Source organism: Artibeus jamaicensis, unplaced genomic scaffold (genome assembly GCF_021234435.1).
Source record: "Artibeus jamaicensis isolate MK-2021 breed Jamaican fruit bat unplaced genomic scaffold, CSHL_Jam_final contig_233, whole genome shotgun sequence".
Classification (NCBI taxonomy): domain Eukaryota; kingdom Metazoa; phylum Chordata; class Mammalia; order Chiroptera; family Phyllostomidae; genus Artibeus; species Artibeus jamaicensis.
In genome coordinates this window covers 4489155-4513284 of record NW_026521486.1, presented here as the reverse complement: position 1 = coordinate 4513284, position 24130 = coordinate 4489155, and the positions used below count along the sequence as shown (strand labels likewise).

The following is a 24130-nucleotide window of genomic DNA, read 5'->3' as shown; positions in this document are numbered from 1 at the left end:
TCAGTGATGCTGAATGCAAGCTCAGTTCAGAGGTGGTTGGTGGTTCAGCAGGAAAACAGATGTCATATGACTTGTTTCTGGATCCCCAGACCAAAGGCTAAGACAGTTTTACCTACATTAGTCCTAGTGAAGCGTGAGTTATGGACAGTGAGTCCGAAAGAGGCATAGGAACTGAGGTCCTGTGGCTCCTCGGACTTCTTGGGGCTTCTCGGTTGTAACCCAGAAAGGGTCTCAGACCACCCAGAGCGGACCAGCTGGTGCCACATGGACAGTCCTCAGGTTTGTCTGGTGAGGTTGCTTTACTCAGACTAACCAAGGGGTAACTTCCCTGTGTCTGTGCCTGTTCTAGACCCTGGTAGGCAGCAGTGGGACCATTCTGACCACAATGCCTGTGATGATGGGGCAAGAGAAAGTGCCCATTAAACAGGTTCCCGGAGGAGTCAAGCAGCTTGAGCCCCCCAAAGAGGGAGAAAGGCGGACAACACACAACATCATTGAGAAGCGGTATCGCTCCTCCATTAATGACAAAATCATCGAGTTGAAGGACCTGGTCATGGGGACAGATGCCAAGGTGGGTGCCAACAAAGTGATGTTTCATGCCCTACCATCTTCCCTCTACCTTCTTTAGCTTCGGAAATTTAGAAGTCTCCAGATCCAGGCTGAGTGCATGCAAATTAGCTGTTTTCTTATTAAATAAAGCATTTTAGTTTTTCAAGATTACAAAACATTGACCAGTATAAGGGGACTGTTGTGGGTTGGGTACGACAGTGGCCTTCCTGGACCTTTGACTCTGTCCTGCAGTGATCATGGACCCCAGAGTCACAGGCAGAGAAATGCCTGCCACTCCCGGGGGGCCAGGTACACAACTGCATGTGCCTTGAAGTCGGTCCATGGCATTGCTGGCCTGTGTTGAATTATGTTCAGGGTGGCTAGCTCTATTTTTACCTGTTGAGGAAGAAACTGGAACTGGTATGGGATCAACAGCAAATAGAGGAAGTTGATTTTTTTATATATTTCTGGTGTGGGGTTGTTTGTTTTGTTTTTTTAAGATTTTATCTACTTATCCCCAGAGAGAATGAAAGGGAGGGAGAAAGAGGCAGAGAAACATCAATGTGTGGTTGCCTCTCATGCATCCCCCACCAGGGACCTGGCCTGCAACCCAGGCATGTGCCTTGACTGGGAAATGTACCTGTGACCCTTTGGCGTGCAGGCCGGTGCTCAATCCACTGAGGCACACCAGCCGTGGCTGTTTTTTTTATATATATATTTCTGATGTTTCAATGAATGTATGTTCTTATACACTGGTATCTAGATTTTTTTTTTTTACCTATTTGTTCTTCATCTCTATTTTGGAAGAAAATTTCACTTTCCTTTGTAGCCTACAAATCTGAAAGGTACCTGATACACCTTTACTTAAGATAAACTGTCCAGCAGTGCTCTGGTTTTTTGTCATTTGTTTGAAGTTTGTTTGGTGCCAGGATTATTACAGGAAGTAGTCATAGAGCTAAATTTATCAAGTATCACTGTGTGCCAGGCCAGCAGCTAAGCTCTTTCCATGTATTATCCCCTTGAGCCCTCACTACATGCTATGATTTACATAATTATCCTTATCCTCATCCTAAGGAGGAGGAAAGTGAGGTTCAGAGATGTCGGCTACTTTGTCCTGATAGCAGAGCTGATCAGTGGGAGAGCCAGCATCTGGACCTGGCTGCACCCCCTCCAGATCCTCCTTGCTGTCATGAACGAGCTCTGGGCCTCCGCTCTCTCTGCCGTGCAGCCTGCACTGATGCTGCTGTGTTTTCACCCATCTCCCTCCCAGATGCACAAATCTGGTGTGTTGAGGAAGGCCATTGACTACATCAAATACTTGCAGCAGGTCAATCACAAATTGCGCCAGGAGAACATGGTGCTGAAGCTGGCAAGTCAGAAAAACAGTGAGTATGCTCATTGAGGGAAGGGCTGTCAGACCTGGTGACAGGTGAAGTCCCGTGCCAGGTACTAGGGAGGGCCCACTGATGCACACGAGGTGCCTCCAGGGGTAAAGCAGGAGCAGGGGCTGTGTACCCCTTGCCCAGCCCAGGCAGGACTCTGGAAAACACCATTTGCCAGATAGAGTTTTCTTTGCAGAGCTCCTGAAGGGCATCGACCTAGGCAGCCTGGTGGACAATGATGTGGATCTGAAAATCGATGACTTTAATCAGAATGTGCTTCTGATGTCCCCTCCGGCCTCTGACTCGGGGTCCCAGGCTGGATTCTCTCCCTACTCCATCGACTCTGAGCCCGGAAGCCCTCTGTTGGATGAGGCAAAGGTATGAACTTTCAAAGTCTCCCAGCCCCTGGATCTCTCCCATGTCTCCGAAGTTAGCAGTGGGGAGGCCACCGACAGGTGCCTCTGGTGTTCAGAGGACCCAGGCTGGGTAGGAGCAGGAACTCAGTGAAATTAGCCAAATCTTGGACGATAAAGAAAGAGCACACCGACTCTGCGGGGGGAAACAGTAGGGGCTGTTTAACTGGTTCAGTGAAGTCCTCTTGAGCTGGTCATGCTGAAAGGGCCCATCCAAGAGGACTGAGGGCCAGATCCAGAGCTAAAAATTACTTCCCTCGCCTGTAATGGGCCTAGCAAGACCACTGTGTGAGGTTCATCACTGGTTTAGGATGAAGCTGCCTCTGGGCCCTCTTCTGGAAATGATTACAATGTGCAGTCTAACAAATAGCGTTCCAACCAAGGGCCTCTAATGGACCAAGAAAGCCCCCCCCCCCCCAGCAATTGCTGTTTAATGGAATTGGTTAAAAGAGGCTCGAGCCTAATGATCTTCCTGGAATCTGCGGAGTCCACTGGGTCTGCAGTGGATTTCAACGTTGGCGCTTTCTGACTCTGATTGCACAAAGCTCCCTTCCAGTGTATGCTTTTGGCCAAAGTGTTCATAGTGTCATATACTTAGTTTTACTAAGGAAACTCTGGTGGGGTTTTTTTTCCAAATATTTTATAAATGTGGTTCTATTTGATAACAAAAGGCCATATGACATATGCATCAAATTAGCTAAGCCTCAACATCATAAGAAGTTTTCAGATGATTTTAAAACATTGAAAAAGAGGGGGCATGGTTCACGCACACTGGGAGTCGGGAGGTCCGAGCCCAGCCTCCTTCCCTCCGTGGGGCTCCCGGGTGGGCGAGGCCTCTGCCTCCAGTCCTCCCTCTGTACAGTGGGCAGGAAAAGGGCAGTGCTATGGTTTTAAAACAGGCAAGCCCCTGTATATAGATCCATGCTCTTCAATCAACTCTGCTGAGGCATAATTTATGTGTAATAAAGTGCTCCTGTTTTACAGTATCGTACAGTATTATCACATGTACATTTATATAACTACTACAGAGCATTTTCATCACCCACGAAGCTCCCTTGTACACCCGTGCAGGTGATGTACACACCCCTGTCCAGCCTCAGGCCACTGCTCCACTTCCATCACTGGGTCAGCCTTGCCTGTGGCGGAATCACACAGGAAACAGCCGTGCCGTGCGCCCTGTTGGGGTAGAGCCCTGCCAGAAAAGTGCCGCTCGTCTGCCTCTGGTCTTCAGCATGTGTTCTTTCCCAGGCGGCAGGAGGGCAAGGGCTGCTGGGCTTGAGTCGCAGTTTCCTCCCAGCTTCACTCCTGTCTGGCTCAGTGGTCTTCAGTTTAAATTTCACAGTCTGATTCTGAGCTATGTAAAAGTAAAATGTTGTAGAAACCCATGCAGCATTCATGCACTCTAACCTCATGGCCCTGTGTTGAAGGTCAAAGATGAGCCGGACTCTCCTCCCATAGCGCTGGGCATGGTGGACCGCTCCCGAATCCTGCTGTGTGTCCTCACCTTCCTGTGCTTGTCCTTTAACCCCCTGACTGCCCTGCTGCAGTGGGGAGGGTCGCATGACTCGGACCAGCACCCATACTCAGGCTCCGGCCGCAGCGTACTGTCACTTGAGTCAGGTGGGTAGACGGGTCCTTGTGCCACCAGCACGGGTGGCTTGCTGTGGAAGAGGTGGGCCCTGTGTACAAACTGCTCAGCTTGTCCACCAGGTCCCAAAGGGTTTTGGTAGTGACCCTGACCTGCTTGCTTTTGATAGGGACTGGCATAAGTCACATTTTGGAAGTAACAGAGCAAACCTGAGTTTAGTTAGAGCAAAATAATCCAAGAACCCGCATTGCTATAATCCCCCAGGGATGGGGTCGGGGGCTGTTTGAAAGAGGATGTGGTGTTTTCACCTGAGTCCTAAAACCTGTGACCTCCCCCTTGGCTGACAAAGATTTTTTTGTGGCACTTGGCTCCATAGTGATAAGGATTATAGGGTTCCTATTTAGATTGTAGAATTGTCTCAAGTTATTCCTGTCGTGAGCATTTAGATGTTGTTAGTAAATAAAGTGATCTTGTTGTCCAACCTTCTGCAAATGAATTAGTAGGCTCTTTCCTGTCACAGTCCAGGGGTCAGGCAGGTGCCCTGCAGTCCCAGGGCTGCTCCAAGGTGGGGAGTGGGGGGCTTCCTCTCCAGTTGACTGAGAGCTGTTCTTTAGGTTCTGGGGGCTGGTTTGACTGGATGATGCCAACTCTCCTCTTGTGGCTGGTAAATGGTGTGATTGTCCTGAGTGTCTTTGTGAAGCTGCTGGTCCACGGGGAGCCAGTGATCCGGCCACACTCACGCTCCTCAGTCACCTTCTGGAGGCACCGGAAGCAGGCAGACTTGGACCTCGCCAGGGTGAGTTCCGCCGTTCACCTTTCCCCTTCCTCCACCAGGATTAGCCAGTGACTTAGCAAGTCACATTAAGTACCCCAGTGAATAAAGTCCCATGGCAGGTGCTTGCAGGGGAAAGCGGGGGTTTGAGAGGAGGGAGGGACCCTGCCCCTAAACTCTCCCAGGGCAGTGGAGCAGAGGCACCCGTGCGTAAATGGTTCCACGCACGTGGATGACAGAGGAAGTCTATCGTGCTGCAGGAGTTTGGGAACAGAAGAGATATCCTGACCGAGGGAATCTGGGGCTTGAGCAGAATGGTCAAGAGGCAGGAAGGACCTGCCAAACAGAGTGAAAGGCAGGAATACATGGGAAATGTGGGGAGTAGCAGATAGATGAGTGTGCCTGGAGTGTGGGGAATGTCAGATAGATGGGTGTGCCTGGAGTGTGAGGAATGTCAGGAGAGAGTAGGGCCGAAGCCGGTAGCGTAGCTGGGGCCCAGATGGGGAGGGCTCTGACTGGCAACCGACTGGGGCTTTTCCCCCAATTCTGTGGAGAACCAGAAAGATTTTTAAGCAGGAAAATTAGCTGGAAGTTTGTTGTTGTTTTGTTTTTGTTTTTTGGGTTTTTTTTTTTTTTTTTAAATCAACAAGACAGTTTACAGGTAGGATTCTGGAGCAGCTCAGCCCCGAAGGAAGAGTTGAACATCCCTGTCTCAGGAGGCACAAGAACCAGAACACCCAGCAGCAGCAGCAGCAAAAAAACACGGGCCTGGTCTCCCCTCCTGGAGCAGCCTGGGTCTGCCAGCCCTGTACCTGGGGCACGGCTGCTGTGGTTGCTGAGGCCTACCCCTTGAAGTGGGACTGTCCCCAGAGAACAGAATCCCAGGACATAGATCCTGGAGGCAGGTTTCAGTCTGTGTTTAGAGTGTGGTTCTGGAGAGAGACAAAAAATGCAAGGGAGACGGTGGGGGAAGGTGGCGAGGACATGGAATTGAAAGGCATGTCAAGGAAGATCTAAGATGTAAAATGGAAAGAAAGTGGCAATGACATTGGCTCAAAAATAGGAGCCTGGAAAATGTGGACTTTGTCTAAGCCACGGTATTTGGCAGTGCCGTGAGAGGGCCCTACACCATGAGAAGCCACCAGACCTCGGCCGTGGGGGCCGAGGAGGGTGGGGACCAGAGTGTGTTGGAAGCTCTGCACCTGCAGCAGGGCGGGGCTGCCTGAGGAGGCTCGGAAGAGGCAGGAGCCAAAGGCTGAGCCCTGGGAACAGCCGACCTTCCTGGACAGGAAGGACAAAGGAAGGCCACCTCCTTTGAAATCTGTAAATACAGGTGCTTCTCCTGGCCGGAAGGATGCCATCAGCACTGTAGAGGGGAATCCACTTTCCCCTTGTAATAATCCGCTCTCCTGTAACGATGTAGGAAGGCAAGAACAGATTTCATACTCGCTGTTTGTTGTGGGAAAGGAGAGGAGAGATTACTTCAAGTTTCCCAAGAGGGTAGCCTGAGTCTCTGAACCCCCAGTGATGAGCGAAACAGAGAAAGGCTTCAGCGCAGGTCCGTAGACTCTCTCAGTCCAGTGGACTAGTTCATCCACATCCTTGGTTGGAGTCTTTTGTTGTATTTGCCGAAACTGTGCTTCCTGGACTTCAGCAGGCTTCAGAATCACATGAAGGGTTGGGAGGTTCAGGTTCTGCAGGCCCAGGAGGGTGGGAATGGGACGTCAAGAATTTGCATTTCTGCCCTGGCGGGTGTAGCTGAGTGGATTGAGGGTGGGCTGCAAACCAAAAGGTTGCCGGTTCGATTCCCAGTCAGGGCACATGCCCGGGTTGCAGGCCAGGCCCAGTGTGGGGTGTGTGAGAGACAGCCCACGCACTGAAATTTCTCTCCCTGCCTTTCTCCCTCCCTTCCCCTCTCTCTAAAAATAAATAGATAAAACCTTCAAAAATTTGCATTTGTAACAGACCCCAGGGGCTGATGCTGCTGGTTACCTCCAGGGACCACACTTTGAGATCCTAAAAGGTCACCTAAGTTATCTAAACGCATGTTATCATTTTGTGTATAAAAGTGACTGTAGGAAACTCTGAAGAGCGTTTGCTCAGAGATGAAACAGTTCAATCCCAATACAGTGGAAAGGCTGGGAGGAGACACGTTAAAGTGCCGGCACAGTTCAATCCCAATACAGTGGAAAGGCTGGGAGGAGACACGTTAAAGTGCCGGCGGTCCTCCCTGCCGTGGGAGAAGGTGACGGCGCGGGCGGTTCCCTTCCTCTCACAGCTTTCTGAGTTTCCCCGGGGCTTCTTCATGGGGCATGTGTTACTCTGATACTCTGGAACATGAAGGGAGAGGGGGACAATTTTTTAAGCTTTTATTCATTTATTCCCAGACAGAGGGGAAGGGAGGGAGAGAAACATCGATGTGTGGTTGCCTCCCACGCACCCTGCACTGGGGACCTGGCCCACGGCCGAGGCATGAGGCCTGGCTGGGAATCGAACCTGCAACAACCCCTTGGCTCTCAGGCCAGTGCTCAATCCACTGAGCCACACCAACCAGGGCGAGGAAGATTTTTTATTAGAACATAAAACAGCCAAAGCAAGGCTGGCGAGCATCACACCTTCTGCCGTGTGCTAGGGGGATTTTACGGCTGCTGCCGCCAACCTGCACACTTGCCTGTCGGTGTTGGGCCGGGCACTGCCCACCTCCCGCCTGGACCTGGCCTGCAGCCTCTCCTGGAACGTGATCCGCTACAGCCTGCAGAAGCTGCGCCTGGTACGTTGGCTGCTCAAGAAGGTCTTCCAGTGCCGCCGGGCCGCCCCGGCCACCACGGCGGGCTTTGAGGACGAAGCCAAGGCCAGTGCCCGGGATGCAGCCCTGGCCTATCACAGGCTGCACCAGCTGCACATCACAGGTGAGAGGCACCACCGCTGCCTGCTGCCCCAAGGTGCCCCGAGCCACCTTCCCACCCTGGCTTGGTTTGCCGGTTTTCTGCCACATCCACAGCTGTAAGGGTGGCTTGTAACTGTCGTTCATCAGTTAAAGGCGCTCACAGATGTTCTCATTGTCATCTCTACACTTGGGCTGCGTCCTCTACACAGTGGCATGCTGTGGGTGCATCAGCAGTGTTTTTTCCTTAGTGGACTTAAATTAATCGTGAAACTTAAAATTGTTGACATCTTAGATCCAGTGAAACATGATAATTTATTTCATTCAACAAACTCCTGCTCCAGTAGAAGCAGACAGGTCAGCAAGTGGATTACAGTTCGGTGTGGTGGAGGGAGCAGAAGGATCGGGCTCCCTTGGGGGTGCGTACTTGTTGGGGGAGGTTTTCCACGAAAGACTTTCTGGAAAGTCTTGGCTTTGCATGGAAGGGTGTGTGGCCTTCACCAGTTCTGCAGTGCTGTGGGCTGTGCTGTGTGTGCACGGCACTGACTAAGGGGACAGAGGCAACCAACATGTGGTTCCCACACTGTCCCCACCCTCCCTCCCCCCAAGGAGAAAGCTTGGGGGCACCTCCAGGGCAAACGGACACCTACCACCTGTGCAGAATGAAGTGTGGGGGCCGAGGTCTCCCACTGATGAAAAGGCCAGGGAGGCAGAGCGGCCCCGTGGGAAGGGTGCAGAGCTGGGGGAGGTCGGGAGGCCTGGAGGTTGCAGAGGCCTTGCCCCCGCCTGGAGCTCCGATCCGGGCCCACCCTGAGGCTCAGCTTTGTCCCTCAGTGAGGTGAGGTGACTGCTTACCCTGGCCACCTCCCCGTCCTGTCGTGAGGACCAAAGCAAGTAACAGGGTGAAAGCCCGAGAGCCTTGATGAGCCCACGTGCCTTTGTAAGGTCACTTCAGCCTGCTGTCGGGGCTGCCCTCACGTGGGGGGGAGTATAAGCCACTCCTGCCATCCAGCTACTGACCCAGGACACGTGTGGCCATCATTGCTCGGCGTTGTGTTACTCCCTCCTCCGAAAGGGCACGTTGTTACACACTGTGTTGGGGTCTGTTTAAGTGAAAATGAATACAAATCAGGCCATTTTAAAGGTTTTCATCACCACTCTTGCAAAGTTCGGAGACACGGGAGTGTGTCAGCAGAACACTGCTGCGGTGCTGACACTGTTTCGGGAACTAGTACGATGTGCCCCTCTGAGTCCCCTATGGAACCTGTCATCACAGCCCTTATACATGTGCCACGGGGCCCATTTTCTCCTGTCCCCTCTGGGGGATGGAAAGAAACATGCAGCTAGGAAGTTGCAGGACCCAGCACCCCGTCCAGGACCGTGTGATCACAGTCCACGTACTATCTCATTTGGTTCTGCTATGGCTCTGGTTGCGCTAGAGAAAGCAGGCAAAGCCTCGGGTCGGGGGATGTGTTAACGTTGGCGTCTGCCCCCACAGGGAAGCTCCCCGCGGGATCTGCCTGTTCGGATGTCCACATGGCTCTGTGCGCTGTGAACCTGGCGGAGTGTGCGGAGGAGAAGATCCCGCCAAGCACGCTGGCAGAGATCCACCTGACTGCCGCCGTGGGGCTCAGGACCCGGTGTGGAGGCCGCCTGGGCTTCCTGGCGGTGAGTCCCCTCGGTTCCCTTCTGCGGCGCTGACTGCCTGAGGGGCCCAGTGGGTCCTTCCAGGTGCTCAGAACAGTTAAGCAGTTTGAAGTGCGCCCGCCGTGGCTCTCACCAGCATAAGCAGGGCATGTCGGTACGATCCACTCTGAGATACGATCCACTCGGTGAGACAGTGACCCACATTCAAAGGTTAATCTGGACTCTTCTGCTCGTCGAGTGGTGATAAGAATTCTTAGAATCTTCTGGTTGTGTCTCTGGTTCATTTATTTGCTGAAAGAGTTAGTTATTGGGTACCTCGTGTTGATCGTGTCACTGGATCCAGAAATAGAAGATGGTGCACGTCTGCAGCGAGCCAGGTCAGACCAGGGTGGGAGCTGTGGTCGTCAGGAGCCTCCAGGTGCCTGGTGTGGACCAGCCTTGGGAGGCCCCAGAGGTGGTTCACAGGCCCTGTTCCATGCTGGTCCACAGGCGCTCTCTCTCTCTCTCACTCCAGCAGACAGGCGGGTTCTATTCATTGCCTACTCTGGTAGGCAGGCTGCCAAGTGCCTTGGCTGTGTTTGTCACGTCTCCGTTTGTTTTCATATGTCAGTAGTGGCTCTGGGAGCCGACTGGACGGGAACGTGGCCCATGGTGACAGAGGGTGTGCCTCATCCCCGTTCCCATGACCCTAGATAAAACAGTCATTCGGCAAACATTATCTTGGGCTGGGCACTTCTCGGAGTGAAAATGCAGCAGCGAGCAAGACATTTGCTCTGTCCTTGAGGAGCAGCAGTCTGGCAGGGAATCCAGATGAGGAGCAGGCCTTCAGGATGGCAGGATGAGCGCGAGCTGGGGCTGATCTGGCCACCCGGAGAGCACCGGGGTCCTGACCCGGTCCTAGGGCGGGCGGGGGCTCTCGGGGCAAGGCGAACCCAGGCTGAGAGCAGGGCATGGCCAGGCTGCTCTTCTGTTCCATTTGTTTGTCCCAGTGCTCGAAGCCACTGTCCTCACACACGGCTTCTCTGCCCCCAGAAGGTATGTTGAAGATGTTAATTTTATTGAAGCGTGATGTACATAGAGAAAGATGCACACATTTACAGCTTGATGGATTTTCACAAAGCGAACTCTCCCATGTAACAACCAAGCAGATCAAGAAGTAGAAGGTTCCCATCACCCCAGAAGCCTCCCACAGCCTTTTGCCACTCACCCTGCCCCCTACAAAGGTAGCCATTGTCGTGAATTGTCACCATAGTTTAATCTACCTGTTGTTTGTTGTTCCGGTAAACTTTTTATTGAACTACAGTGTACATGTGGGAAAGTACACAAATCATAAGGAGACAGTTCAGTGACTTCACAGGGAACACACCCATGTAACCAACAGACAGAGCAAGAGACAGAAAGCAGCCAAGACCCCAGAAGCCTCCCTTGGGCCCCCCTGCAGTCAGCAAACTGCCCTTCCCCCAGGCTCTCCAGCCAGAGTAACCAGCGCCCTGATCCGCAGGGCCAGGTGACCTGTACTGAACTACACAGGAAGAGTCACAGAGCCTGTTCCGTGGGCGTCAGGCGGCTTCTGCTCGGTGTCACGTGTAACGTCCCTCGTGCTGCGTGCAGCCGTAGAAGGTCCACTCCCGTTGCTTTGTGGTATCCCTGTAGTGTCTACTGTAGGACAGCTCCTGTAGGTGGACTTTGGCCTGGTTTCCTGCTTTTGGTAATTGTGAGTGGTGAGTGAACGTTCTGTTCATCTCTCGCTGAGTAAATACACGACTGACTGCGTTTCTAGGAATGGCATTGCTGGGTCAGAGGTTCAGCTTCGCAAACGCTGCCTGGCAGTTTTCCAGAGTGGTTGTTCTGACTTCCACTCTGTGAGCAGGGTAGGGGTTCAGTTGTTCTGCGTCCTCACCAAACGCACGAGTGTGCCAACTTTGTTTTGTTAGCCCTTCTGCTGGTATCTCACTGTGGTTTTATTTGCATTTCCCAGGTGATTAATAATGTTCGGCACCTTTGCATTGGCCGTTTGGGTGGTTTGTTTGCTGTTTGGGTAGACTTTTTTGTGAAAACCCTGGCCAAGCCTTTTACCTATTATTTATCCCGGGGGCCTGGCTTTTCATGGCCCTGAGCAGATCTCGGTAGTCTGGCCTGTGGCCGCCCCGGGTTGGTATGTGCGTGGCTCATGTCTTTTCCCCTCGGGGGCTTGCCTGTTCTCTCCCTCCGCGGGTCAATGGATGAGCAGTTTCTTAATGTTCATGAATTCCAGGGTACCAGTCTTTCCCTTTACAGTTAGACATTTTATGTCCTGTTTATTAAATCTTCGTCTTACCTCCAAGTCCTGAAGATAGTCTCCTATATTATGTTGGGTGCTTTATTTTGTACGTTCACACAGAGGCCCACAGTCCATCTGGAGTTGATTTTTGTGTGATTTGGAGGTAGGGGTGCAGATCTACTTTCTTTCCCATATGGACATGTCCCTGCCCCAGATCTGTCCTTCTGTTACCACCTTGTGTCCTGCTGAGCCCTGCTACTTGCTCCTCCAGGACCACCCACTGGGCAGGGGAAGGAAGTTCCCGCACCCATCTGGGAGGGACGTGCCGTGGACTCCGGTTGTTTCCAGGAATGCCGACTCTCCCTGCCCTTGCGTACTCCGGCTCCGCTGCTCCTGTGGTCGCTGCCAGTCTGCAGAAAATCACAGGATGAATTTGGGGGAAGGACCGAGTTTGCCTAACTTGTTTGTTGTTCATTGTTTGGGGGGGGCCGTTGCGCACAATTTGTGTGCGTTTATGGGAGGATATTGGCTTAGGTTCGTCCCACTCATTCACAGTTCTGGCATTGCTGTGCGTGTGCTGTCAGGGCTTAGCATTAAATGATTTTCTTTGTTCAGATTTGAAAGAAGTAAAAGAAATGAAATGACTGTCCTTTCCCACTGCACTGAGGCTACTTTTTCCTAGTCCAGTGGTCCTTGTATGGGGGTCCGCGTCGACGCTGTGGTCTGCCCCGGCGCCCTCACACCACACGCCACAGTGGCTGAGTCTCTCTGTGTGTTTCGATACGTGGAGGTGTCACCCCTCTGGCTTTAGTGGCTAGTGTTTCCTCTTCAGCCTCCCGTACAAATTTTGAGATCATCTCGTCATCCCAAAAATTCCACCAGGGTTTCCATCCTTCTTTTCGCTGAGACACAGCTGTCCTTTGAAGGGAATTAGCGAGCCCATTTGCGAGAGACACGTGTGTGGCGGCTGAGGATCAGGAACGTGGCTCCCCTGAAACTGTCCCTGCCCATGAACTCCCATACCCACCACCGAAAGTATTCGGTGAACCGTGTGCTGCGTCCCTCCTCAGAACTCCCTTCCTGCACGTACTGACATACACGCGCTATAGTTTATTTAACATGATTGCACCAGAAACCCTGTTTTTAAAAAAATATGTTTTTATTTATTTATTTTTAGAGAGAGGGGACAGGAAGGAGAAAGAGTGGGAGAGAAACATCAAGGTGTGGTTGCCTCTCATGTGTCCCCCACTGGGAACTGGCCTGCAACCCAGGCATGTGCCCTGACTGGGAATCAAACCTCGACCCTTTGCTTCACAGGCCCGTGCTCAGTCCACTGAACCACTCCAGCCAGGGCCAGAAACCCTGTTTTGCTTTTTTGAGCCTAAGTCCTGGGCCTCTGTCTCCATCACCTCGTTATTCTACCTGGTACTGTAAGCATGTGTTTGTACCACTGTTGACTGAGCCATTTCTGCCTGTGACAAACTGGGGCAGGGAGCGTCCTCGCACACGGTCTTCACGCACTTGGGGTTACATCTCTAGGAAGTGGTTGTGCTGGTGACCACGTAGACATTAGATCGTGGGGGGTGTTGGCGTCTGGCCGTCCTCAGTCCGGTGGTGGAGGGGAGGGCCTGACCTCTAGGAGGATAAGCGCCCCGTGCATCTGCTTGCTTCTCTCGGGAAGGGACAGGTGAAGAGGCCCAGACGGTACTTTCTAAAAGAGGGAGAGGTTTGATTTCAGCCGAGTGTATTTAGCTGGCCAGTGAGTCGGGCTCTGGGGCGCCCGGGGGCCCCTAGAAATGGATTAGGCCCAAGGTTCCCTGTCTTTCTCAGTTCATGGCGCCCTTTGTGTCTCAGTCAGTTTTTCATGGTTTGCCTGGAGTAAAAGAAATACCTAACAGTTTTGTCTGTTAGGTTGGTACAAGTATCTTAATAAATAGTATATCTCAACAATTTAGTAGCCACTGAAAAATAATACACGAAATTGAAAGAAGAAGTTTTTTCACTGTTAACTGTAATTACCTACGAATGGGATGCGTGTGCCTTCTTGAACTTGGCAGTCAGGTTGGACTTCATTCATTTTTTGTTCCACATCGATTTCCACTTGCTGTGTGTTACAACCTTCACAAAGTCAGCTTCAGAGCGATGTGATATCATCCGAAGGAAAGTCGCTGAGGTCTCATTGAGACTGAGCTACCTCCATCAGGTAGTTTACACGGTGCCCGACTCACATTGAGCATTGCCGTATTGACCTCAAAAATGTGACCTCTAGCAGCACCCCTGCAAGCTCACTGTAGTGCTTTCGGTGCGTTGGCACACTGTTTGAGAACCAGGTCAGGCGGTGTGGAGTTAGGACCGGCCCAGAGTGCGTGGCGGCCCTGGGGATCTAAACCCTACTGAGTCTCGCACCTCCGTCACTGGATCCAACCGGCAGTTAGCTGATGAGTTATGGGCAGGGTCTCCTGGGCCACGGGTCTGGTGGATTCTGGTGTCTGTAAAATTCTGGGAGGGGGTCTTCATGGGGTGTTAGTGCCAAGAACATTTTTAAAAGAGCAACAGAAGTTATTTTCTCAATTTCCCTTCTAGCAGCCGTACTGTGGGTGACTATTTGTGGATTTATACTTATTATTAATTCAAACCACTAAACTCAGACTCAGTGACCCAGCTGAGATTTGTTTATAGCTAAGATTTTTCTTTTTCTTTTTAAAGAATACAGCATAAAAATGTATTTTAACTTAGCGATTTTCTAAATGGCTTCTCTGGGTTCCTCTTTCCGTACAACCCAAACAGGTTCTGGGTCTACTTTCCTTTGCTGGGTCACATTTGGGCCAGGGTCCTCAGTTCCCCCTGGAGCAGCCATCAGGCAGGTGCTCAAGGGGGAGTTGGGGAGAGTTGGAGAGTTTCCAGCTCTTAGAGGTTCTCCGGCTCCAGAGGACCTGGTGTTGCCGCCGGCCCACCCCAGCCTCCGCCTGGGCCCAGCTGCTGTCTAAGCGCTGCCCTTGTGAGCTCCGTTCGGCACATGCTCTCTTGAGGGTCAGGAGGAGGTCATGGGATCCCTTTGCATTTGCCCTTCAGGACCCTTTCGCAGGTGTGGGGGCCAGCAAAGAGGAGGAAGGGCCACTAAGGCTCTGGCCCGTGGTGAGAGGTTCGAGTGAAATGTCCCGCCTGGCCCCGTGAGCACCGTGGTGATATCAGTGTGTCTGGAGAGCGGTTTGGCCGGGTCGTTTCCTCTCACGTTCAGGCGGCTGCCTCCAGACTCCCACAGAGAGAAGCAGCCCTCTCGGTCCACGTTCCTTGAGTGGCACTTTGGCGGTGCTATTTCTGATCCTGGCATTCAAGTCTCTCGCAGCTGTTATATTAGCTGATGGCTGCTTAGAGCCCAGGAAAGGTCAGAACCATCAGACTGAACCTCACATGGAGACAGCTCCCCTTGGGGTGGGGGCCAGGGTAGAAGAGACCATTGGGGACCCTTCCGCTGGGCTCCTGAGCTCCCTGTGCCTTGTGCTCCTCCCCGCATCCTTCTCTGCCCGACTTTCAAGTTGGCCTGTATCCGGTGGCTTTATATGTCAGACAGCATGGTTTAGAATAAAAATGCCCTTGGTGAGAAGCGTCAGAATTTCTGAAATCGTGGGTAGGCAGCATTGTCCCTGTGGTTCTTGTTCCCGAGGCCCTGAGTGCACGTTCTCCTGTGGGCAGAGGAGGGGCCCGGTGCTGGCTCTTTGAACTGCCTGGCAGAGCAGCTTCCAAAGTCTCTCTTGGCCTTTCTTCACAGGCTGGTCACTGGGCCGCTTGCCCTGCTTTCAGTGGTGGCATTTACTTTTAGGCATGTGAGGGTCCCAGCCCTCCCACTGATCTCCTGTCCCAAGCCTACCGCTACCCCGGCGTCACCTGTGGTCCTTGTCCTTCCACAGAGCTACTTCCTCAGTCGAGCCCAGAGTCTGTGTGGCCCCGAGCGCAGTGCTGTCCCTGACTCGCTGCGCTGGCTCTGCCACCCCCTTGGCCAGAAGTTTTTCATGGAGCGGAGCTGGTCAGTGAAGTCGGCTGCCAAGGAGAGTCTGTACTGTGCCCAGCGGAACCCAGGTGAGAACGCCTTTGCAGCCATTGCAACGGGGAGAGCCGCAGTCACCACCAGGACAGCAGGGTGACTGTGCCCCAGCCCGTGGAGACGCGGGCGTCTCAGTGTCTCCTGAAGCTCAGGGCTCCTGAGCCTGATCAGCAGCTACGCTGCGTTTGTGGCTCAACTTCCTCTGACGTTCAGAGCCTTCCATCGGTCAGACTGTCCTCTCGCCCTTGTTCTGGGTGCCTTGGAGAGACAAGGGATGCGTGGAGTTGCTCTTTGCTGGCCCGGGTCCCACTGGAAAGCAGACAGGCATAAATAGGAAACAATAGGTGACAGGCGGTCATGAAGCACCCAGAGTGGTGGCAGGCACGGGGCTCCAGGCGCTGGAGGGGACGCTGGCTTGCCGTCCCTGGTATTTGACGGTGATTAGAGTCGACTCTCCCCACTCAGAGTGGTAGGGCTGGGCCGGTTGACTTAGGCTGGAGCGGCCCTGTGTGCCGTTCGCCTCTGTGCTGCAGAGTGGGGCACGTTCCACAGGTGCAGCTGTGTGTGTCACACATTTTGGGGAGTAGGGGTGCCACTATCCTTTTTGTAAAGATAACTTTATGGCTCAACAAAACAATGTTGTACAGCACCAAAAAGTAAGGATGAAAGCGAAAGCCAGCCTGGGTCTCTCAGCCCCTCCCACTGACTGCTTTGTTCACACCGAGATGTTCACTAGCCTTCTTGCCTCTGGCAGGCTCTGGTTCTAGGCCTCGTCACCAGGGCGTGTTCGTAAGTGTCCTGCCTTCTCATTCTTGTCAGATTGAGGCCCACACATGTGTGTGAGGGGAAGTGAGGGGCTGGTGACGCCTGGCTTTGAGCCTGCTGACAGGAGACCTAACTGATGACAGCCAGCTACTGAAGGCATTGCAGGGACCCTTGTTTGTTGATCAGCTCAGCCAGACCATCACCGGCCACAAGTCCCATGACGAGACTTTGGAAAACAGGAGTGGAGTCTTTCTTGTCATGTCTGGGCAGCAACCACCTCCTTTTCCTCCTCAGCTGTCTGTCCTCCTGAGGCACAGGGAGAAGAGATAGTGTCTCTGAGACATGGGGGAATGGTCTGCCTTCCCATTTTCTGTTTTCTGACAAGGCTTGCGGCCACCACCTTACAGCCCCCAGCCTTGACCGGAAGTGCTGAGCTCAGTGCCGAGACACTGCACATGTGCACGCACTTACAACCTGTGCACAGCCACGCGTAGTCTTGGGTTCTGCACTCTGAGGCTGGCCACTCTCCCCACCGCCACCCCCTGCCAACCCCTTAACAAGGTAGTTCTGAGCTTTGGATGGGGCTGTTCTGTCCTGGGTTCCTCTTGCTGCCCTCTGTTCTCTGCGTAGAGACAAAATGGGCACATAGGTAAGCGACCATGAAACCCATTTAACTCTTCCTCTGATCTTCCTCTTCCTCAGCCGACCCTGTTGCCCAGGTCCACCAGGCCTTCTGCAAGAACCTGCTAGAACGAGCTGTGGAGTCCTTGGTGAAACCGCAGGCCAAGAAGAAGGCCGGAGACCAGGAAGAAGAGAGCTGGTAATGTCCCCAGGACGCCCTGCCTTGGGACGTCCAGGACGCTCCAGGGCACCTGTGAGGCCCGAGCTCCTAGAAGGACACAGGCCCCAGGGCCGGGTCTGCAGGAACTGGAGTGATTCCTTTGTGCTCATTCCTGCAGCGCGGCCTCGGCCCGTGTCTTCCAGACTGATTAGGTCACTTTCCCATCTTTGCTCCTTTTCACCCGCCCCTGCAGTGGAATCAGTTCCCAGAGCAGGTCAGGGATTTGATTTCTTTGGGGTAGTGAGGAATGGCCTATTAAAAGGACAGGAACAGAACCTGGAGACCCAGACCGTGCCAACAGTTATTTTTACACCGTTTTTCTTCACAGGGAAGACCACTCTCATACGAGGCCCACATCCTGACTGCATGCACCTGAGAGGGAAGGGGAGGGCATTCTGTCCGGCAGTTCAGAAAAGTTGTGGGAGGAGGTGACATTTGAAGTGGGCCTTGAGGGGAGGCGTCAGGCCTGGGGACCAGGAATTGAAGAGAGAGCCCAGTCCTCCCAGCGGGGGAGGGAAGAGTGTCAGTAACGTGTGAAGAAGGAAGCCCCGCAAATGGCGTAGGGGCAGAGCTTGGTGTGCCTGGCACGGTGGAGGAGGAGGGTCCAGGAACAATCCCGGGTCTCGGAGCCGGATGACTAGAGAGCCAGGCTACCAGTGTGGTCCTTATGTGCATTTGGATGTAAGTGGGGCTCTTCCTTTTCTTTCTAGTGAGTTCTCCAGTGCTCTGGAGTACCTGAAATTGCTTACTTCTTTTGTGGACTCTGTGGGGACTGTGAGCCCGCCCTTCTCCAGCAGCTCGGTGCTCAAGTCAGCCCTCGGTAAGCATCTTGCAGGGTGGCGCCCCAGGCCTCGGGTGCTAATCCCATCCTTCACAGCCCCTTGTCCCATGGTCCCGGGCTCGTTGTGAATTCGCTCTCGGGAATCTTCTCTGGATCTGAGGTTTGTATCCACGCACCCTGCCCAAAGCCCTGACCCAGTTACCCCTGCTGGGCAGCATTCTGGGGTCAGGAAATAACAGGTTCTCCTGGGAGTGGGATGAGCCGATGGATGTCTCCCTCGGGTCCCGGCTGGAAGGGCAGCTCAGCGACCTTCCCAGACACCCAGAGTGGGCAGCAAGTGGTGCAGCACCAGGGGCTGGTGGGAACCCACCTTTCTGACACGCGGCCCCCACCCCAGGCTGCCCTTGGGTCAGACGCTCTGATGGAAAGACCTGTCATCTGGGCGTTTGTGCTGCTCCAGCTGTCATGGCCCTGGGTGACAGGGCACAGTCTGCTGATTGAATTGGACCAGGACATTCTTTGCTTCTGTCCCTAAAATGCCATCAGGATGATGGCACATCAGCTGCCACCTATTGTGCTTCTAAGGTTGATGGGAGAAAGAGGGTGTCAAGCTCCCTTCTGGTCACTCTCCCTGGGAAGGGAAGGGTCCCAGAAAACCAGCTGCCCCCCGGCAACCAGTGACCTCGGGGCCTGTCGGTATTTCCGAGTTGAAAGCGTGCTCTCAGGCCTTCTACTCTGCGCGTCCGTTCCCCTGCATCTTGAGGAAACTGGCATCATAAATTTCCAGCTGAGGAAAGTAGCCCTAAGAGAAGAGAAGACCTAAAAGGTGCTAACGTGAGCCTGTTCCTGCAGAGAGTTTGGAAACACTGTTTGTCGTGGCCGTTGGGAATTCAGCTTGTTTCCAGCCTTTTACTTAGAAATAACGCTACAGCTTTGTTAAGCTTTTTTCTCCTTTTTAGGCCAATTCCAGCTTATAGATTGCCCAGAATGGGATTACCAGGTTAATAGGAGTGTTAATAACATTTTTAAGGCTCTAAATACACATTGCCAAAAGGCGCTGGGATGCTCCCACCAGAAATGTGTGGACAGTGAAGACAGCACATGCCGCATGGGGACTGACTGGGTGCAGCCAGCAGGCCGAGTGCCACAGGTCTGATTTCTGTGGGTGCTAGAGGGACGTTTGGTGCTGTTCCCCCCAGGTCCAGACGTCGTCTGTCGTTGGTGGACATCTGCGATCACTATGGCCATCAGCTGGCTCCAAGGAGATGATGTGGCTGTGCGTGCTCATTTTACTGAAGTAGAGCGTGTCCCCAAGGCCCTGGAAGTGACCGAGTGCGTAAGCCTCCCTGACCCTCACTTCTCTCCAGGGGAATACCAAATGCTGGGGGACCCCCTGGGTTGAAGGGTCAGGCAGCCTGGGGACCAAATGGTGGAGGGGGGACCGGGGCACTATGGAGAAATGGGGCTTGGTGAGCACATCTGTCTGTGCGCCGTCTCAGAGCTGGCGGTGCTGTTTCTGGGGGCCCCCCGGCCTCCATGGAGCCAGGGCTGACGGAGGGTGTGTTTCTCCAGCATCCTCAGAAACTCATGCTGGAGCCGGGTGGTGTGGTGATGGCTCACGGCCGGTGCGGGGGTCTGCGGGCCGATGGGCTAGTCCAGCATCTTTGACACTCTGTTTTGGGGACTCATGCCTGCGGGCATTTGGCCTGCTGACTGGTCGCTTCTGACCGGGTGTGACTGAGGGGAGGGGCACAGAGGCTCCAGGAGGTCGGTCCTGGGGCCAAGGCTGCAGACAGCATTTCCCGCCAAGCAGACTCTTACCAGGAGGGAGCTGAGAAAAGGGGGTGTGAGCAGGTTCCCTAAAGGAGCCCTGACACCCAATTTTACTTAAATAACTTATTTTCTTAACTTTTTTTAATTCTTAAAGATTTTATTTATTTCTAGAGAAGGAGAAATGGAGGAGAGAGGGGGAGAGAAACATCTCTGTGTAGTTGCTTTTCACACACCCCCTGCTAGGGGCCTGTCCCACAGCCCAGGCATGCACCCTGCCTGGGAATCGAACCAGTGACCCTTTGGTTCACAGGCCAGCACGGAATCCACTGAGCCACACCAGCCAGTGCTAAGTAACTCATTTTTAAGTGCCCTGGCCAGTGAGCACCCATCCTGCACCGAGTTCTGTACTAGCACTTGAACTTGTGTGTGTCTTCCAGCCACACACTGAGGCTTGGCAAGGAAACTGCCTGAAGTTGCCTCACTTCTAAGCAGCATAGCCCAGCCTGCAGCCAAGACCCTTAGCAGGCATGCCTTCCCTTACAGTCAGACTTTCTGGGGTCCCTTCAGGGATAATGGTGCTGTGAAAACCCTCTGCCAGCCCAGCCTCTGCCGTCTTCTCCTCAGTTTGCGCTATGAAAAGTAGCTAAGTTTCTCCAGAGAGTTTAATGTCAGTTCCTGGGGGAATAACCTCTTAGAAAGCAGGTACAAATAACAGGCCAACACTGTTTGTGACCATAGACAGCAGCAAGTGGTATCATGGCCACTGGATAGACAAGGAAACTAAGACACAGATTGTTCGTCTCGCCGTCTTAGGTGGGTGGCTCCTTAGTGGCAGTCCTGATGGTTGAGCCCGGGCCACTGATTCCTTGTGCAGTCTCCACTGCTCCATTTTCTCAGCAAACTCAGCGGGGGGCTGCCTGATGCTGGCACCATTCTAGGCTCAGGGAGGCAGCAGAGAGCCAGGTAGCAAGTTAGGGTCATAAGCAGGTAGGCAGTGACCCGTCCTGCACAGGCGCTCTTCTGTGGGGGGCCGTTGCCATGGCGGCTTCCCTGAAGCGGCCAGTGTATCTCTTCACTGGGAGGGGTTCTGGGCCACAGGCAGATCATCCCCTGAGAGTCCAGTGAAGGAGGGACGCCCATAACCTAAGAGCTGGTGTTGGGGCCATGGAGATGGGTTCAAAGGGCCTGACCCACTGAGCAGCCAGGGGAGGCTTGTAGGGACAGGAGGTGGAGCTAGCAGGGAGGAGAAGGTGGCCTAGAGGTGGAACAAGTGTCAGACAGGACTGGGAAAGGGTGAGAGAGGGTATTCCAGGTAGAGGCTGCCCCATCAGCAGAGGGCAGGAGTGAGAAAGGAACGGATGTGCTCTGGTTGCCCGGAGCAGGGCCATAGGCAGATGGGAGACAGGCCAGGGCTGGGCTGGGAAGGGCCATGATTGGCCCAGCAGTTCGCCCTCCCCACTCCCCTCACTTCCTCCTCTGCAGCCACACCGACTGCTGGGTGTTCTCACCCTGTCAGCTCCCCAGGGCCTTTGCACAGGCCGCTCCTCTGCCTGGGGCCCTGCTCCCTGGAACTCACTCGGTTTACTCCCCTCGTTCCTTCATGTCTCTCTGCTCAAGTGTCACCTTTCCAGAGAGGACATTCTTGGCTGTTCTTCACCAGTGCCACCCTCTTCCTCTGAGTGACCTTCTTCATGGCTCTTGCACTGCCCACCGTTGTATATCCGGCATTTAGCGCATTTGTTGTCAGGCCCCCACTGGCAAGTCAGCGCTCGGAGGAAGTTCTGCAGGCGTGGGGAGCCCACCCTGGCCTGGGTCTGGCGTTTCAGACCTGGAGCTGGGCGCTCAGAACCACAGTGGCAGCATTTGTTTTTTATGTATTTTTGTTTTTAAGTCCTTACCTAAGACTATTTTTTATTACTGGTTTTAGGAGAGAGAGAGAAACGTTGGTTGTCTCTCATATGTACCCTACTAACCAGGGATCGAACCCACAACCTTTTGGTGTATGGGACAATACTCCCACCGACTGAGCCACCCAGCCAGGGCTATGGCAGCATCTGAGTCAACAGACCCACACGTCCTGGCAGTTTGGGGTGTGGTGGTTACCTAAGCAGGTTCCTTGTGTTACCCGGGCGATGCGTACTGACTGCCTTCCTCCCGCCTCCCCCCCACTCCCCAGGAGCGCCCTGGTAAAGGCCGTCCTCCACACCTGCAGAGCCGTGCATGCCTCGCTACCCGGGAAGGCAGATGGGCCGCAGAGTTGCTTCTGCCACTGTGAGAGGGCCAGCGGTCACCTGTGGAGCAGCCTCAACGTCAGCGGGGCCACTTGCGACCCCACCCTCAACCACGTGAGTCGGGGCTTATCTGGCCCCTCTGGGAGGTGCCCAGCCCTGGTGGGTAAGAATACTCTGACCTGCCTTGAGCTGACCTGGCCTGTGAGGCTGTCCAAGAGCCAGAGCCCAAGCAAGCAGCCCCTCCCCCAAAATGTAGTCTGTTAGCCCAGGTGGGTCCCCTCTTCAGTTCTGGGGGCGGACACGTCCCACCTGCACCTGAGTCCCAGACTCGGCTCTGCATTTGCTCCAGGCAGCTTGCACGACCCCACAGAGCTTACAGGCCAGCCTCAGAGTGGACCCCACCCCTCACACGCACGCACCCTGATCGGACCGGCTGCACCCTCGTGGCGGGCAGCTGTGGTGCATTGTAGTTGCATTGCATGTTCTGGCAGTACCCGTGCAATGTTCCCACAGTGCATCACAGAGGCCTGCCCGGCCTCCAGACCTCCCACCCTGGCCTTATGAGAGGACTCTGCTGGGTCCCGGATGCAGCCCCCAGGAGGGGAGGGAGGAGCGCACACAACTGGAAGTGCAGTATTGTCTGCTCACCCGGAGGCGCAGGGCTTTGCTCCAGAAGAGGAGGGACGAGTATTTCCCAGAGGGTCAGACTCTCTGAGCCCATCACTGGTCTGTGCCAGCCAGGCTGGCACTTCTAGTTAGAGGTAGCCAGTGCCCCAGGACTTCACTGGGGTGAACCTGGAACAGCAGGCCAGCCCTACAGGACAGGCAGTGTGCAGAATGGGCCCGAGACCAAAGGCCTGTGGGGGAGCCACACCCCACTTGTGCCTCTCCTTTGTTGATCTTCAGGACAGAACCAGCTAGATTTGGAGAACAAGAGAGAGGCTGCAAGCACCCTTAGGACCATGTTCCTGGGTGGTGGCTATGTGTGGGACAGTGGGCCCAGAAGAGGGAGACCCCATCCAGCTTCATGGCTCTCAGAATCAGCCCCAGGCAACTGCCCCACCCAAAGGTGCCCCCCAGTGCTCACCTCTACGGAGTGCTAGGGTTTGTTTTTGGCAGGGCGGCTTCGTCCTGGAGCTGCTGGGACCCCTGCCCCAGCACTCAGCCTGTCTCCTCCTCCATCGCCCACCCCACAGGTGGTCCAGCTGCTGACCTCTGATCTGCTACTGTCGCTGCGAACGGCACTCTGGCAAAAGCAGGCAGGAGCCAGCCAGGCTTTGGGAGAGACCTACCACGCGTCAGGTGCTGAGCTGGCTGGCTTCCAGCGGGACCTGGGCAGCTTGCGCAGGCTGGCACACAGCTTCTGCCCAGCCTACCGCAAGGTGAGACCCAGCTACCTGGTGAGGGAAGGCAGGTTGGGGTCCCCAGGGCCCAGCCCAGCACCAGCATGGGGTCGAGGAGTTGGTCTGTGGAGGTCACCCAGCTGACCTGGCATGCACTGGTTGTATGCTGTGTATCCTTTTGTTCAGCTCCTGCGGGTTGAGTACGGACCGCGTGCCTGGCCCCAGAGTGTGGGGTGAGCAGGCCACGCCACACGAGCCTGCAGACTGAGAGGCTGGTGCCTCACAGTCAAAGGCTGGGATAGAAAGGGCTCCGGCCCCTCCGGAGAGGGGTGGGCAGGACACAGGAAAGTCTCCTCTGGCCTTCATAGCTGGCCTCAGAGACTGACTATCCTTAGGACTACGTCCAACGCTTCTGAGCCACTGGGAGCTTGTGGTCTGCTGCCCGCGTCTGTCCACATAACAGCCCCTTGGCCGTGACTGAGATAGGTCTCCAAGGGCATTTGCAAAATTGGGCTGACTGCACTTAAACCATTTCCTTGTTTGTTTGTTTGTTTGTTTGTTTGTTTTACTGCTGGTTAGAGTAATGTGCTCTACATATTTTTGCCTAAATTATCTTCACAAACTTCAAGTGAGGAGGCCAGAGTGTCAGTGAGGGGAAAGGGTGCAAAAAAGGGAATGGGCTCCCGGTGAGGCTGCTGTCACCCAAGGGTGCCGTGGGACCTTCAGAGCTACACTGTGACCACTGTGTTCAGCGAGCCAGGACAGACACAGCAGACAAAACAGAATCACCAGAGAGCCGCCCCTACCGGAAACAGGAAGTGTGCCCCACGGTTCGGCAGCCCTTCTTCGGTCTGCTCAG

At 54.1% G+C, this 24130-nt stretch overlaps 1 protein-coding gene across 1 annotated transcript in view; it reads left to right on the top strand.

Moving 5' to 3' along the window:
- Positions 1–24130, top strand: part of SREBF2 (sterol regulatory element binding transcription factor 2) — a 56538-nt gene that overhangs the window by 30189 nt on the left and 2219 nt on the right. The window contains exons 5-17 of the mRNA XM_037160750.2: positions 350–571; positions 1820–1934; positions 2128–2309; positions 3772–3964; positions 4547–4728; positions 7337–7613; positions 9087–9256; positions 15404–15572; positions 17005–17122; positions 17854–17963; positions 19124–19256; positions 21874–22042; positions 23125–23310. Of these exons, the coding sequence (XP_037016645.2) occupies positions 350–571; positions 1820–1934; positions 2128–2309; positions 3772–3964; positions 4547–4728; positions 7337–7613; positions 9087–9256; positions 15404–15572; positions 17005–17122; positions 17854–17963; positions 19124–19256; positions 21874–22042; positions 23125–23310 (2226 nt within the window). The remainder of the gene's footprint in view (positions 1–349; positions 572–1819; positions 1935–2127; positions 2310–3771; positions 3965–4546; positions 4729–7336; positions 7614–9086; positions 9257–15403; positions 15573–17004; positions 17123–17853; positions 17964–19123; positions 19257–21873; positions 22043–23124; positions 23311–24130) is intronic.